Genomic DNA, 14,342 nt, shown 5'->3' with positions numbered 1-14,342 from the left:
AGATTCCTCTAATGCCATGGAAGTTATCAACAAATATCCTATCATTGTTTGCTTTCTTCTAAGCAGTATTTTCCACATATTACTCTCCTCACCAGTTCTGCAAAAAACCACCTTATTTCTTATCACTTCTGTCTAGCACAGTTAGAAAGGATGATAGATTTTTTTTTTTTTTCAGGAATAAAGAATTGATGCACTTCATATGGCCTCCCAAATGGTTACGTTTTTCAGAAAACAATGAGGTAATGAGACTGATAATTCTATTTCAAAAACATTCTATTTGTATTTATGTTTCAGTTATTCTCATTATCTCATAGGTTTCTGAAAAATGTAGCCATTTCAGAGGTCAGTACTTCAAAACCTGAGCGTTTTTTGCTTGCATTGTTGACACTATCAATGCTCTGCTGACTTAAATGAAACATTATTTCGCTTGTTAACTTAAAATAAATTATTCATTTTACTGAAGTCCAAACATTATTTACTAGTCTTTTCCCTCCTGGCTCTTATTAACTGTACAGTGTGCAAGAACAACTGTTGATGAAGTTACACATCATAATTAAATTTTTAATGAAGAGTTTTAACCATTGTAAGTTCACTGTTACCTAGCAAAACTAAGTACAACATGATACCTATTGTTCACTACTGTTGTCCAAGAATCAAAGTACCTAGTTCTTGTGAATCAGTCTCAAAGGTGACTGACATCTACGCCACTTCTGTAATTTTCTTATATTGTGCACAAATTATCTGAACAAATCTTCCATACAACAAATTTTTTTAAGGGTATTAAGGAACTCTGTGAAGGAGAGAAGATGACTGGATGAAAAAATTGTATCATCACTTTTCAGCAGAGAATTTTTTGCAGATACCACATAAATTTAAACTAATAAGCACAAAGTGCTTACAATTCCTCTGCTACATTCTCCACGGCCCATTTATTTCAACTGTTTGAAAGGGAAGATCCACTAGAAGTATTTTACTGTTATTGTCAGAATGATAACATGCAAGTATAACAGTGTGAAAGTAATTCTATAATGTGAAAACAGTCCTGCTCTGAAATACGTCAATCTTCCACACTGCAGCATGCATCTATACACTGCTTTTAAATGATTATTAAGGCACCCAAAGTTAAGCCAGTGCCTTCGTTACAAGCATCACTGCTAGTTGTCACTAACCTAACATCTTGCTGACATAAGGCTCAATGTCCACATCCTGAAGGTGTTGGTAAGTGTGGGCATGGTACAGACGAAGGGTTGAGTCTAGGCGTATTGACACCCAAACACCATCACCAAGCCAAGCCATTTGCCGAACTTGACTCTCTTTCCGAGGATGGGCATCAAATGATTTCTGTAAGGTAAATCCATGCACTTCAAGCAGAATTACAGTAAATAATAAAAAGTAATACTTTCACACAAACAAGGACAGTTAACACTGATAAAGAGATGTTTGATCAAAATAAAAATACTTCTACTACTTCCACCTGGCACATGGTAATAATTTTCTTGTTGCTTCTTATAGCAGTCACATAAAAAATTTTCATCTTTCTTTAGTATTTTCTCAGTTTATTCTTTTCTTTTTTGCACAATACAAAAGTGATTTAAAAAGTTTGAAGCACCCACAATTACTCTTGAAACTACATATACATACATACATTTTTGACTGGACAGTTGTCAACAAAAATCTGAAAACACAGTCATTAACCTCCCATAATAGGGCCAATGCCCCCCCCCCCAATCTCTCTCTCTCTCTCTCTCTCTCTCTCTCTCTCTCTCTCTCACATGCACGCGTGTGGGGGGCGGGGCGGAGAGGGAGGGGCGGAGAGGGAGGGGCGGAGAGGGAGGGGCGGAGAGGGAGGGGCGGAGAGGGAGGGGCGGAGAGGGAGGGGCGGAGAGGGAGGGGCGGAGAGGGAGGGGCGGAGAGGGAGGGGCGGAGAGGGAGGGGCGGAGAGGGAGGAGGAGTGAGAGGGAGGAGGAGTGAGAGGGGGGAGGAGTGAGAGGGGGGAGGAGTGAGAGGGGGGAGGAGTGAGAGGGGGGAGGAGTGAGAGGGGGGAGGAGTGAGAGGGGGGAGGAGTGAGAGGGGGGAGGAGTGAGAGGGGGGAGGAGTGAGAGGGGGGAGGAGTGAGAGGGGGGAGGAGTGAGAGGGGGGAGGAGTGAGAGGGGGGAGGAGTGAGAGGGGGGAGGAGTGAGAGGGGGGAGGAGTGAGAGGGGGGAGGAGTGAGAGGGGGGAGGAGTGAGAGGGGGGAGGAGTGAGAGGGGGGAGGAGGGGGAATGAGAGGGAATGAGAGGGGGAGTGAGAAGGGGAGAGGAGGGGGAGGGGGTAGGTGTGTACTTTTTACCAGAAGATACAGAGCACAAAAGCCAGTTAATAGTGTGCTGTTACATATACCTATGCAACACAGATCAGTTGGTAAGAGGTCAGGTGCGTGGTCGCCTTTCACATAATGTTCCATCAAGAAATTACCATTATTTTTAAATATTACACTTCTATTACCAACTAAAGAGGTGGCGGCAGAAGAAAGCTTTTTATTTATTTTTTGTATCACTTTTTCTTATTCTATTACTTTTATTGTTTATTCCCTTCATGAGAAAGGGCAGAATTTATTTTATTCCCTATGTTTCAGTTTACTATAATTTGGCACAGCTGTTGTATTTTGTGCTATACATATTCACATAGCCATCATCCAATTTAGATATTTAAGAAAGAAGTAAGTTGTAATTCTGATTAACTTTCAATGTTTCTCAAAGCAAACATCTGATGTCACATTCAGCAGCAACATATATTACTTAGGGTGCAGATGAAACTGATTACAATTGTACAAAATGGCGAAAATGTGGGTTTAAAAAAAAAAGATGATGATGATGATGATGATGATAAGCCAGTTGTTATTGAGATGATTACAGTGACTAAAGAAAGTGATTTGGAAGAGAACGCTCATGTTTCTTTACTCACAAAATACTGTGCCATCAGTATTTTTACATTTTCTTATAAGACTATGCCAGTTATTACACAAATAGCAATTATATCTAAAATAATCCTGCCACCAATCTGAAAAATGGAAAAAATCCTATTATTTGGATGCCACTTCGTCTTTATCTTCTCATTTACAGATGCTACAATAAATTCAGTCACTAAGTACAGTGTAACTCAAACAAACCAGTTTTGTATTCAGAATCAGAGATGCCATTGATGATTTGGGTGAGAGGGCCAAACAGTGATGTCATTGGTCCCAACAGATTAGGAAACGCTGGGGAAGGAAGTCAGTCATGCCCTTTCAAAGGAACCATCCTAGCATTTGCCTGAAGTGATTTAGGGATATCACAGATAACCTAAATCAGGATGGCCGCATGGGAGTTTGAACTGTTTTCCTCCTGAATTCGAGTCCAGTGTGCTAACCACTGCACTACCTAGCTCAGTAACAAATAAAATAATGACATTCCAGAAGTATTGAGAGATAATGTGTGTGTAAAATCACCATGAAGAAGGAAGGAGGATTAGAGTTTACCATCCTACCGAGAACGAGGTCATTCGAAATGAAGCACAAGATCAGATTTCTTTTTTCTGAGAAGGGGAAGAGAATCAGCCATGCCCTTTCAAAGGAACCACTCCAGCATTTGCTTGGGGTAATATGGGGGCAATCACACAAAACTTAAATCTGGATAGCTGGATGTGTATTTGAATGTCATCCATCCAAATCCAGTGTCCTAACCACTGCATCACCTCACTTAATAGGAAAAGGGCCAGAAGACAAAAACTCTTAATTGAAATAATTAAAGGTAGAAAAAAGGTAATATCTTACGAAATTTTAAGTTCGTAGCAGAACATATGCAGAATAAGAAAAATCTCCGCAGTTGGAACAATGCTGTAGTTATCCTCCTTCACTAGAAAGTGGAGAGAGAAGAACCTATAAGATATTCACTAAAATTATCACCAACCAGGCAAAAGGAAAGTAGATTTTATTCATGTAATGGAACAATTTGGATTTAGAACTGCGTATAGCACAATGAAATACTTTTAAGCGATGAATGACATTATGGAATGGGATAATACGTATGAATTAGCACTTAATTAAACAATGAAAGCTCCAGGTAGGAATATCAGCAACGTACAAAAAGACAGATTGCTACTTACTGTTATCTGTAACACTCTAAGCTGCAGACAGGCACAATGAAAAGACAGTTACACACATGCCTTTATCATGACAAGAGAAACACACACCATTCATTCACACAAGCAAGCACACAACTGCCAATTCTGGCATCTCAGGCCAAAATGCAACTATCATGTCGGATGGCAGCAGCAATCTGGAGGGGGCAAGAAGGGTAAAGGGTAAGGGATAGCAACGTACGGGTGGGGGAAGAGAAGCCCTGTCTGGTGGAATGTGTAGGGACTAGAATGCCAACAGGCTCAGTATCAGGAGGTTGCTGGGCAGGGAGGCAAGGAAAACAGAGTAGAAAAAGGAAAGGAGATGGCAAAGATGGGAGGGTGTGTTGGCAGAGGTTGGCAAACAAAAGTGTAGGAGACAGGAATGACGAGGATGTGACAGGCCAGAGGGAGTGGAAACTGTTGCGTGGAGGGTGTGGGGACAGTATGTTACTGTAGGTTGAGGCTGGTATAATTACGAAGAGAAGAACGTGTTGTAACGATAACTTCCATCTGCACAGTTCAGAAATGCCAATGGTAGAGGGGAGGAGCCAGATGGTTCAGGTAGTGAAGCATCCATCAAAATGCAGGTTGTTATGTTCAGCAGCATGTTGTGCCACAAGGTGGTCTACTTTGCTCTTCGCCATAATTTGGTAGTAACCATTCATCCTAGTGGACACCTGCTTGGTACTCATACCAATATAAAGGCTGTGCCATGATTACAGCAGAGATGGTCAATGACATGTTTGCTTTCATAAGTGACACGGCCCTAGATGGGGTAGGATAAACCTGTGAATGGACTGGAATAGGAAGTGCTGGGTGGATGGATTGGACAGGTCTTGCACCTGGGTCTTCCACAGGGATGTGATCCTTGTGGCAAGGGGTTGGGTATTGGAGTGCCATAGGGATGGATTAGGATGATGTGGAGGTTGACTGGCTGACAGAACACCACTTTAGGAGCGGTAGGAAGGATCTCGGATACGATGTCCCTCATTTTGGGGCACCATGATAGGTAATCAAAATCCAGGAAAAGGATGTAGTTCAGTTGTTCCAGTTGGATGTTATTGGGTGATGAAGCAGGTACTCCTTTGTGGCTGGTTCTTGGGGGTGGCGGGAGAATTGGGGGGGGGGGGGGGGAGAGGGGGGGGAGGGGGGGGGGGGGGAATGGCATGGGAGATTGCAGACTAGCTGCGGGGAATAGTGCCTGTCTGTGAAGGCCTTTGTGAGATCCTCACCAAACTAGGCAAGGGAGTTCTTGTCACTGCAGATACTGCCTTTCAGTGGCAGAAAGAACAGCCATACACAACCTCAAATCAATCCTGACCTAATCATCCCATCTGCAAAGGCTTCGCCATTGTTGTTATGATTTGGTCTCTTCCAATTATCTGACTCCTCTACCTATAAACTCCCCCAAAGTGATCCCATCCCAGAAGCCCAACACTACCTTCAGTCCCTGCTTAAAGCCTCAGGTCCTCCCCAAACTGATAACATGAATCCATTTTCCTCCTCACCCCTGACACCTTGCACACGAACCTTCATCATGTTCCCCAAAATCCACAAATCCAACAATCCTGTATACACCGTTGTGGATGTTTACTGTGCCCCCACTGATAGAATTTTGACCCTCACTGACTAACACCACAACTAGATGTGTGTAATCTAGCATCCCACATCAGAGATACCAATCACTTCCTTCGCTGACTCTCCTCCCCCCCCTCCAATTTTTGTCACTAATAATGCCACCTCCCTATAACCAACATTGAACATTACCTTTCCCAACATCCTTCAGACACCAGATTCACTATCTCATTCCTCATACACTTTACTAACTTTATCCTTACCCACAACTACCTCTCCTTTGAAGGGAGGGTATAAAAACAAACCTGTGGCACACCCACGGGCAGCTGCATGGCATTCTCTTATGCCAACTTGTTTATAGGCCATCTAGAGGAGATCTTAACAGCCTCCCAAAATGCCAAACCCATGGCCTGGTTCAAATTCATTGATGATATCTTCACGATCTGGACTTGGGGCCAAGATGCCCTATCCTCATTCCTTCACACCCTCAACACCTTCTCTTCCATCTGCTTCACCTGGTCCTTTAATGTGCCACTGACCTCTTTCCTCTCTGGTGGCTCCATCTGCACCTCACTCCACTTTAAACCCACCAACCACCCACATTACCTGCTTTTTGACTGCTGATGTCCCTTTCACTCCAAAAAATCCCTCCCAGACAGCCTGACTACCAGGGGATGGCATGTCTGCAGTGACAAGAACATCCTTGCTTAGTATGCTGAGTGTCTCACCACGGCCTTCACAGACACTCACTACCCTCACACCACGGCCTTCACAGACACTCACTATCTCCCAGACCTCATCCACGAACAGATCTCCCATGCCATTTCTCCATACACCTTCAACACTCCCACCATCTCCTATAACCAGCCACAAAGGAGTGCCCCCCTTCATCACCCAATACTAGGGTAGACTGGAACAACTGAACCACATCCTTCACCAGGGCTTTGATTACCTACCATCATGCCATGAAATAAGTGACATCCTACCCTAGATCCTTCCCACTCCTTTAAAGTGATGTTCTGTTGCCTATCCAACCTTCACATCATCTTATTCCATCCCTATACCACCCTCAATTCCAACCCCTTGACACAAGCATCATATCCCTGCGGAAGATCCAGGTGCAAGACCTGTCCAGTCCACTCACCAAACACTTTCTATTCCAGTCCTGTCACAGGTCTATCCTATCTGATCAGGGGCTGGGCCACCTGTGAAAGCAAATGTGTCATTAACCAGCCTTGCTGCAATCATTGCACAGCTTTTATAGTGGTATGGCTACCAACCAGGATAAATCGCCACTGCCAAACTATGGCCAAGAGCAATGTAAACCACCCTGTGGCACAACATGCAGCTGAACATAATATCCTTCATTTTAATGGCTGCTTCATAACCCGAACCATATGGATCCTCCCTTCTACCACCAGCTTTTCTGAACTGTGTAGATGGCAGGTATCCTAACAACACATTCTCCACTACCCATAACTATCCCAGCCTAATCCTACGGTAATATACCATCCCCACACCCTCCACCCAACAGTTTCCACCCCTTCTGTCCTATCACCTCCTCCCCATCCCCGTCTTCTACAATCTCTGTTTGCCAGCCTCTCCCAACACACCCGCCCATCTTTCCCCATTGCTCTCCTTTTTTTGTTCCTTTTTCACCACCTGCCTGCTCCACAACTTCCTGATGCTGCACCTGCTGGCATTTTAGTTCCTGCACACTCCGCCAGACAATGCTTCTCTCCCCCCACCCACACACTGCTGTCCCTTCCCCTTCCCTGTCCTCTCCAGATTGCTATCATCCCATGTGATAGTTGCGTTCTGGCCTGAGCTGCTAGTGTTGGTGTGAGTAAGGTGTGCTTGCTTGTATGAGTGAATGGTGTGTGTTTCTCTTGTTCTGAAGAAGGCTGGTGCAGAAAGCTTATGTATTAATGTCCTGATTATTCCTGTCTGCTGATTGACGTGTTATCTTTATGAAAAGTAACAATCCACCTTCCCCTACATTGTTAATATTATCACTTACGTATTCCTAGATTTATCAAAAATGTACGAAAAAGACAGACTGCTACTCACTGTAAAGATGACTCGTTAAGCTGCAGACAGGCACAGTTAAAAGACTATTACACACAGTTTTCTGCAACAGCCCTCATCAGCAAAAGAGAAACACACATCAGTCATAGACACAAGGAAGCACACCTCACACACACAGGACTGCCAACTTCGGCAGCTCAGACCAGAATGCAACTATAACTATCATATGGGATGGAAGCAGCAATCTAGAGGAGAGCGGGGAAGGAGAAGCGTCAGGCGCAGTATCACGAGATTGTGGGGCAGGGAGGTGGGAACAAAGGAGCGGAAAAAGAGAGGAGTGGGGAAAGACTGGTGGGTGCATTGGCAGAGGGTGGCAAACCAAGAGGGTGGGAGATGAGAATGGGGAGTAGACAGGGCACAGGAGGAGTAAGCTGTTGGGCGGAGGGTGTGAGGACAGTATGTTACTGTATGTTGAGGCCAGAATTATCATGAGAGCAGAGAATTTTAATGTGTTTATTTTATTTTGCTTTAATAAAGTTTTTGACTTGATTTCAATACAATCTATACTAACAGCCTTTCAGAAAAAAGCACTGATGGGAAGTATGAACATTACAGCTTCCACTTGACTTCTTTAGGAAAATGTCAAACTCAGAATTGAAAGAGATTTCAAATAATGAAAGATATTTTCAGGAGTCCTAGTGAAAGGTTTCAGATACTTAAACCAGAAAAAAACAAAGAAGAAGTAAGTGTAGACAGAAGATATTTGATTAATTTTTCGCAATTTGTCCCCAGTACAGATAAACGTCAATGATGAATTGAAATATTTAATAGAGCACCCTAAAAAATGGTCTGGATGATAAAGTATTAGAAGACTTATATTCAATTCGTCACAAATAAAACTGCACAATAAAAAATGAAGTCACTGAACTAGCTGACAAGTTCTTTTTTTTCTGTTTAAGGCAGTAGAACTTTTGATACACTAGTTTTTCAAACTAAATTTATGTTTACAATCAGTGTCTATAGCCAGTTCTGATTTATGATAATGAGAAATGCATTTCTTGATGAGAAAACCATTCTGAAGTCCAAGTTTGCTCAGCAAGGAATGGAGAGAGATGCCTGTTAGGAATTACTAGGAGAGACAGGTAAGCAAACAAATGCATCAGGCCATAGACTAATGTCAGAAGTAATTATGACTATAATGAAAATCAAATGGGGGTTTGGTGGGACATACAGCTAGATGAATGTTGGCAAACAATGGAAATTCTTTGTCAGATTCCAAGAGATAAGAAAGAGTAAGACAACGACCTAATGGAAGATGAGTAGATTTTATTAGAACACATGGAGGAGCAGCATGGCTGCACATCGAAATCTCTGGGGTGGAGGCATGTCAAATGGTTCATTTAGATCACTGATGATTATGATACCAGAATGCTTTTAAAAAATTTAGTTAGCATAATTTGGTGTTTTTACGAAGATGTAATTATTCAGGAAAGGTTCTTTTAGAAGCTCATAATAATATTACAAGACGGAACTGTAAACTAGTGATACAGAACTGAAGCACTGGCAAAAATATCTGTCACTCTAGACTCACCTGCACTGATATCCCACTAAATGTGAAAAGAAGATTACCCCTCTCACACCATATAAGCAGTAATTCCTCAACACCTGACTCAGAACTGAAATGGTATGAACCTTTAACACAGGTAACAATGAAAACTACATTCTGTCAGTCATCATCTAAAACAGCATTCATCCAAGGGCTTTACATAAAAGCACCTAGAGGTTGCATCATATCCCCTCTGGAATTGGAAAGTGCTTCCCACAGCCCTTGCATGTCTACACATGTTCCCTTGCATGTCTACACATGTTCCCTTCTCAACTTCTTCCTTCTTTGTTTGGATACACTGGCACTTCTGTAATTTTTTTCATGAGATTCCCACATTACTGTGGGATAAATAACAATGAACAAGCAAGCGATCACCTCTGAGATAATCACAGACTTTGGTCAGTAGCTCTGACAGTATAATGTGTCACATCAATGGTAATGCACAAGTAAAACAGAAAAGCTATTTTATGTTTATGCCACCAAGAAGGCAAAATAGGTGAGCCCTGGTATCATCAGTGCTCTATGTTGGCAGAGTAATTTTCCTAAATCACAGCTGTACATGAAAAGTACTTTATTTTCTGTTTAAAAAATAAAAATAGACAGAAAACAAAGAAAAAAGATACAGGAATGAAGGAAGGATAGCAGGTAGGCTAGGACTGGTGTTTAACTCACAGATATAAGAATAGTTAGGCCATTCCTATACTTTATCTTAACTATGGTCATCCTTACTGTTAATTTTACAAATGCCTACTACCCTGTGAAAACCTAGAGAGAAAATCTGCAGAGATGTTGTTTCACACTGAGAAGTATTGTGAAACCCCACATTCACTGGATCTTCCACTAAATGTGAAAACAAGTTTACACTTCTCACATCATATAAGGAGTAATTCTAAAAATACCTGACCCAGAAATGAAATGTTATGAAATTTAATACAGGGAACAATGAAAACTACATTCTGTCAGTCACTGCGCACTGATATACAGAGTATAGATTTAAATGAAGATAAAGGATTCTCCATAAACTTGCCAATAAGGTTTACTTCTTTGGAAAAGATTACTGTAACTCAGGCATGGCTCATTGTTAAAGGCTCTGAATGGGAATTGCTCCAAAAGATCTAGTAAAACATATTTCTCAGTAATGACTGACAGAATTTAAATTATCGGGATGCATTTAGAATATTTCCCACGTGGATTTAAATAATGACAGTCAACTACTTAGAGATATTGATACTAAGTGTTGGTTTTTCATACAGGTAGTAGCTAGTCTGCACTTTGAAATGCTAGTTAGTTCCACGTAGGAGAGGTCTGCAGCATTGTTTCTGCAGAATACAGTTCTTATGGGCTTCCAGAAGGCTCTGTCCATTCGGCTTAAGGATGCCCTATCAACTTCCATACAATTTTCAAGTTACACTGCTTACAACAAAAGGAAATCAACAGGGTGGCTGAAACTTCATTATCAAATCCCTGTCTCTGTATCTCTCTATATGCTCTGAAGTATCATTAATCAGCATTCAATATTAATGTTTTGACAGTAATGAAGATTGTTTTTGTTTCTGGCATTGGCACTATCTGCTGTAGGAAAGATGTGATAAGTTTGCAAATGTCTAGCTACAGTGCACTAGATTACAGTGACATAAGTTGTATCACATAGCGGGAGTTCCACAAATGATTACAGGAAATAAGCGTGCCAAATATGTCCCATTATCTTTAGTGGCCAAGAATTTCCCTCCATGTTGAAGGCGTTTTTGATATAAAGTGTGTTATTAACAATTTTTTTTTGAGTGTGTTGTGCCAGAGTTCTTGTGAAATTTTTTTTACAAGCAACTATAGTACATATCAAGAATCTGGAAACAGCACAATATGAATTCAATGAGCATTTTATTAAAAAGTTTTGGAACATAAGCTTGAGGTAAAAGAGCCTAGTGTGCCCAAACCAGACTCGAACATCAATCAAGAATGAACAGAGTGCAAATCCATGCAAGTATGTATACATAATTTCAACAGAGCATTTTTAGCCACCAACATCACTTTTCCTGACAATTTTGCATACTCAAACATAGTAAAAATGATGTGTTTCAGAGAGATCTTTATAGTGGCATATAACATAAATTTCACACTTTCATAATACGCAAGTATAAATACAAAAGCAAACAAATAAAGCATATAGCTTCACAAATACTAATCATAGCACAGGACCCATGACGATACAAAATGTTACAGTTTCATTGTGCAAACTTGTGAACACCATGAAATGAAAACACACAAAAAAACACCGACATTTCAAGTTCAGTATTTAAAAAATGAAAAACATTAAACACATAGTGAAGCTAATGTACACCACATCAAAGATCTCTCCAAACCTCTTCCTTATTAATAGGATTTGTTATCATATGGTCTTGGAGAATGTGACATTGACAGCTCAGTATAGTACCTACACATCTTATCTTGGAGTCAGCTTTTAGTGTCATTTAGTAGCTCATTATGAAAAGAAAGGAGATTTTTAACACTTCAATTGATAAACGTCACGATTTCCTCAGTACGAAAATCACAAGCCACACTTGTTGTAACTACTCAACACAGTTATCAAATGAAAAAGAAACAATCTAAAGATACCAACTAATACTGTATATCATATTAGCAGACTTTTTACCAACACAATCAAGCAAAACACTAAATCTTTAATATTTGAAGCTAAATGTTATACAAACCTCTACAGCAAGTGTTCTCGGATGAAGAACATGAATTTTATTCCGGTAGCCACACCACACTTTCCCATGGACAGCCACCGTGCAGCGAATGGAATGTCGTGGATTCCCGAGGTCCACCAGATGATAACAGCTGAGGTCCCATTGCCCATCCAAGCCTCGACGGAATACAGCAACTGTACCATTTGCAAGAGCAGCCAAAACACGACCCTGCACATGCCTAGCAAAAATAAAGCATTCCATTAAAAATAGGCTTTCAACTACTGGGAGCATACTGTCAAGCTTTTATCAGATTATTGCTTACAAGATGTATTCAATAAGCATATAAAAGTTTCAATCACAATACAAAATAATCAGGGTGGATTTAACTTCGTCATTAAGAACACTGCAGCCAGCAACAGCAGCAGCAGCAGCAGCAGCAGCAAGATTTTACGATAAGACTGCAAAGTAACATAAAATATGCATCTTCCAAAAACACATCGAATGAAGGCAATCATCTTCATAAAAAATTTTTGACTTAGCTTGTGATTTAACAAAAACCTCACAATGAAAACCTAAAACCCAAATATGTAACAAGAAATATCTCCAAACATCTTAGTGATTTAAATCATCAGAAGTGCCAGGTTAATATATCAACATTAAAAATCTCTGAAAATATAAATTATCATTTATAAATTAGTTACACAAAAACAACCTTTAATTGCAAAAAGGGTGAATAACTTACAGAAATGTGTGATACAAACTCAATGTAGTGTATCTTTATGCTTGAGTCCCATCTAATACTGTTAGTTCCCGATGTTCCGGTTAGGTGGCATGCAAGAATGAGTTATTCCAACAGTCATCATAAAGCTGTATAATGATACAGAACATGCGCCATGTTGTTTATAGTTCCATGAATCCAAATCTGCTTCGAGTTCAGAGAGAATTCAGGTCTAAATATCGCAAGCCACCACCTCAAGGGCAAACCGTCTGTCTAGAAAAAACGGTCTCGAGGACAAACACTTATTAAATGGTACACTCATAGGGTGCATACATGGACAAGGAAAAAGAAATTCCCAGATTTTTCCCAGATCTCCTGGTTAAAAATTCATTTTCTCCTGGGTGAAAATACACTTTTCCCATGTTAAACGACAGTACACTTTCGCTCAGAACTGTAAAAGTATCCATTGAATGGATATGGTTTTATACAGCAGTGTAGAATTTCCCGGCACTTTAGAAAAAGAAACTCAGGGCGAAAAAATACATTTTGGAAAGATCTTTGATCTGCAGCAACATGTAAGCTGCATATTTTCGTATTACGAAAGTATAAATTTAAATTCCACCAACAGGAAAATTTAATGGTTTAAATTAATATACATAGCGTTGCAAAGCTTTCACATATAATATTTGTCTCTAAGATTAATAACCTACAAGAGAAGCTAAGCTTTCAATTTTAATGTTGATTTGTTTAGCGCACGTTACACTTTAAGATACATCACACAAATATGCCAGTAAAATTTTTAATACCGACATAAATCACTGATCTTCTGGGCTAGAAATTGTTCTAAATGGCTCGTCATCAAAGAGTTGATTTTTAAAAGAGAGCAAACACACTGTGATTTAGGAAATTCATCGTACATTCTCGCACAGTTCATCTTGCGTAAAAGGAAATTTACTTTGAAAATAACACTTTTCGAACAACAATTCACAATATTTTCCCGCGATTTGTTAGAAATAGATTCATTTCAGCAGTTGCAGCTTTACATGGAGTTCTTTCCTTTCTGCGAAAGAACTATTACCTTATCGAAGTTCGTCAAACATTTTGCTACGTGAAAAATGGAAATGTTGTTGTCTAATATTGAAAAAGCTGTTAATACAATTAGTACCCAAAACTGGTGTGGTTTCTCGATCTGATTACATCTATTTTGTCACTGAGTGCCAGATAAAACAAAATAGGCCTTTCTAATATTGCAGCAATTGTAACACACACCAAATAAGTGACACTGTTTTGGCAATAATGATCATTTTTATAATACGACAAAATAATTCACGAAGTGCCAAAAAGGGAATACGTATTTGGCCTACCACAAGCAAAAAGCTTTACGTTAGGAAATAGTTTCACATTTCATTCATGCAGTCCAGCTTCTCATGCATAAGACCGAAAAATAGAACGAAATTTTTGTATGAATTTGGAATCATCATACTCTTCCATAATTTTATATGTAAACAAAGATGAGGTGACTTACCGAACAAAAGCGCTGGCAGGTCGATAGACACACAAACAAACACAAACATACACACAAAATTCAAGC

The 14,342-nt window shown here is 40.3% G+C and overlaps 1 protein-coding gene across 14 annotated transcripts in view; it reads right to left on the bottom strand.

The window, feature by feature from the left end:
- The window catches only part of LOC124610699 (C-Jun-amino-terminal kinase-interacting protein 4), a 262,056-nt gene that overhangs the window by 110,874 nt on the left and 136,840 nt on the right, over positions 1-14,342 (bottom strand). For all 14 annotated transcript variants that reach the window (XM_047140189.1, XM_047140190.1, XM_047140179.1 and 11 more), the window contains 2 exons: positions 12,055-12,271; positions 1,170-1,341 (listed from right to left, as the gene is read on the bottom strand). In XM_047140189.1, the coding sequence (XP_046996145.1) occupies positions 1,170-1,341; positions 12,055-12,271 (389 nt within the window). The remainder of the gene's footprint in view (positions 1-1,169; positions 1,342-12,054; positions 12,272-14,342) is intronic.

The sequence above is a fragment of the Schistocerca americana genome, chromosome 1, assembly GCF_021461395.2.
Source record: "Schistocerca americana isolate TAMUIC-IGC-003095 chromosome 1, iqSchAmer2.1, whole genome shotgun sequence".
Classification (NCBI taxonomy): domain Eukaryota; kingdom Metazoa; phylum Arthropoda; class Insecta; order Orthoptera; family Acrididae; genus Schistocerca; species Schistocerca americana.
Note: the sequence above shows the minus strand (reverse complement) of the source record. Positions and strands in the feature narration are given on the sequence as shown.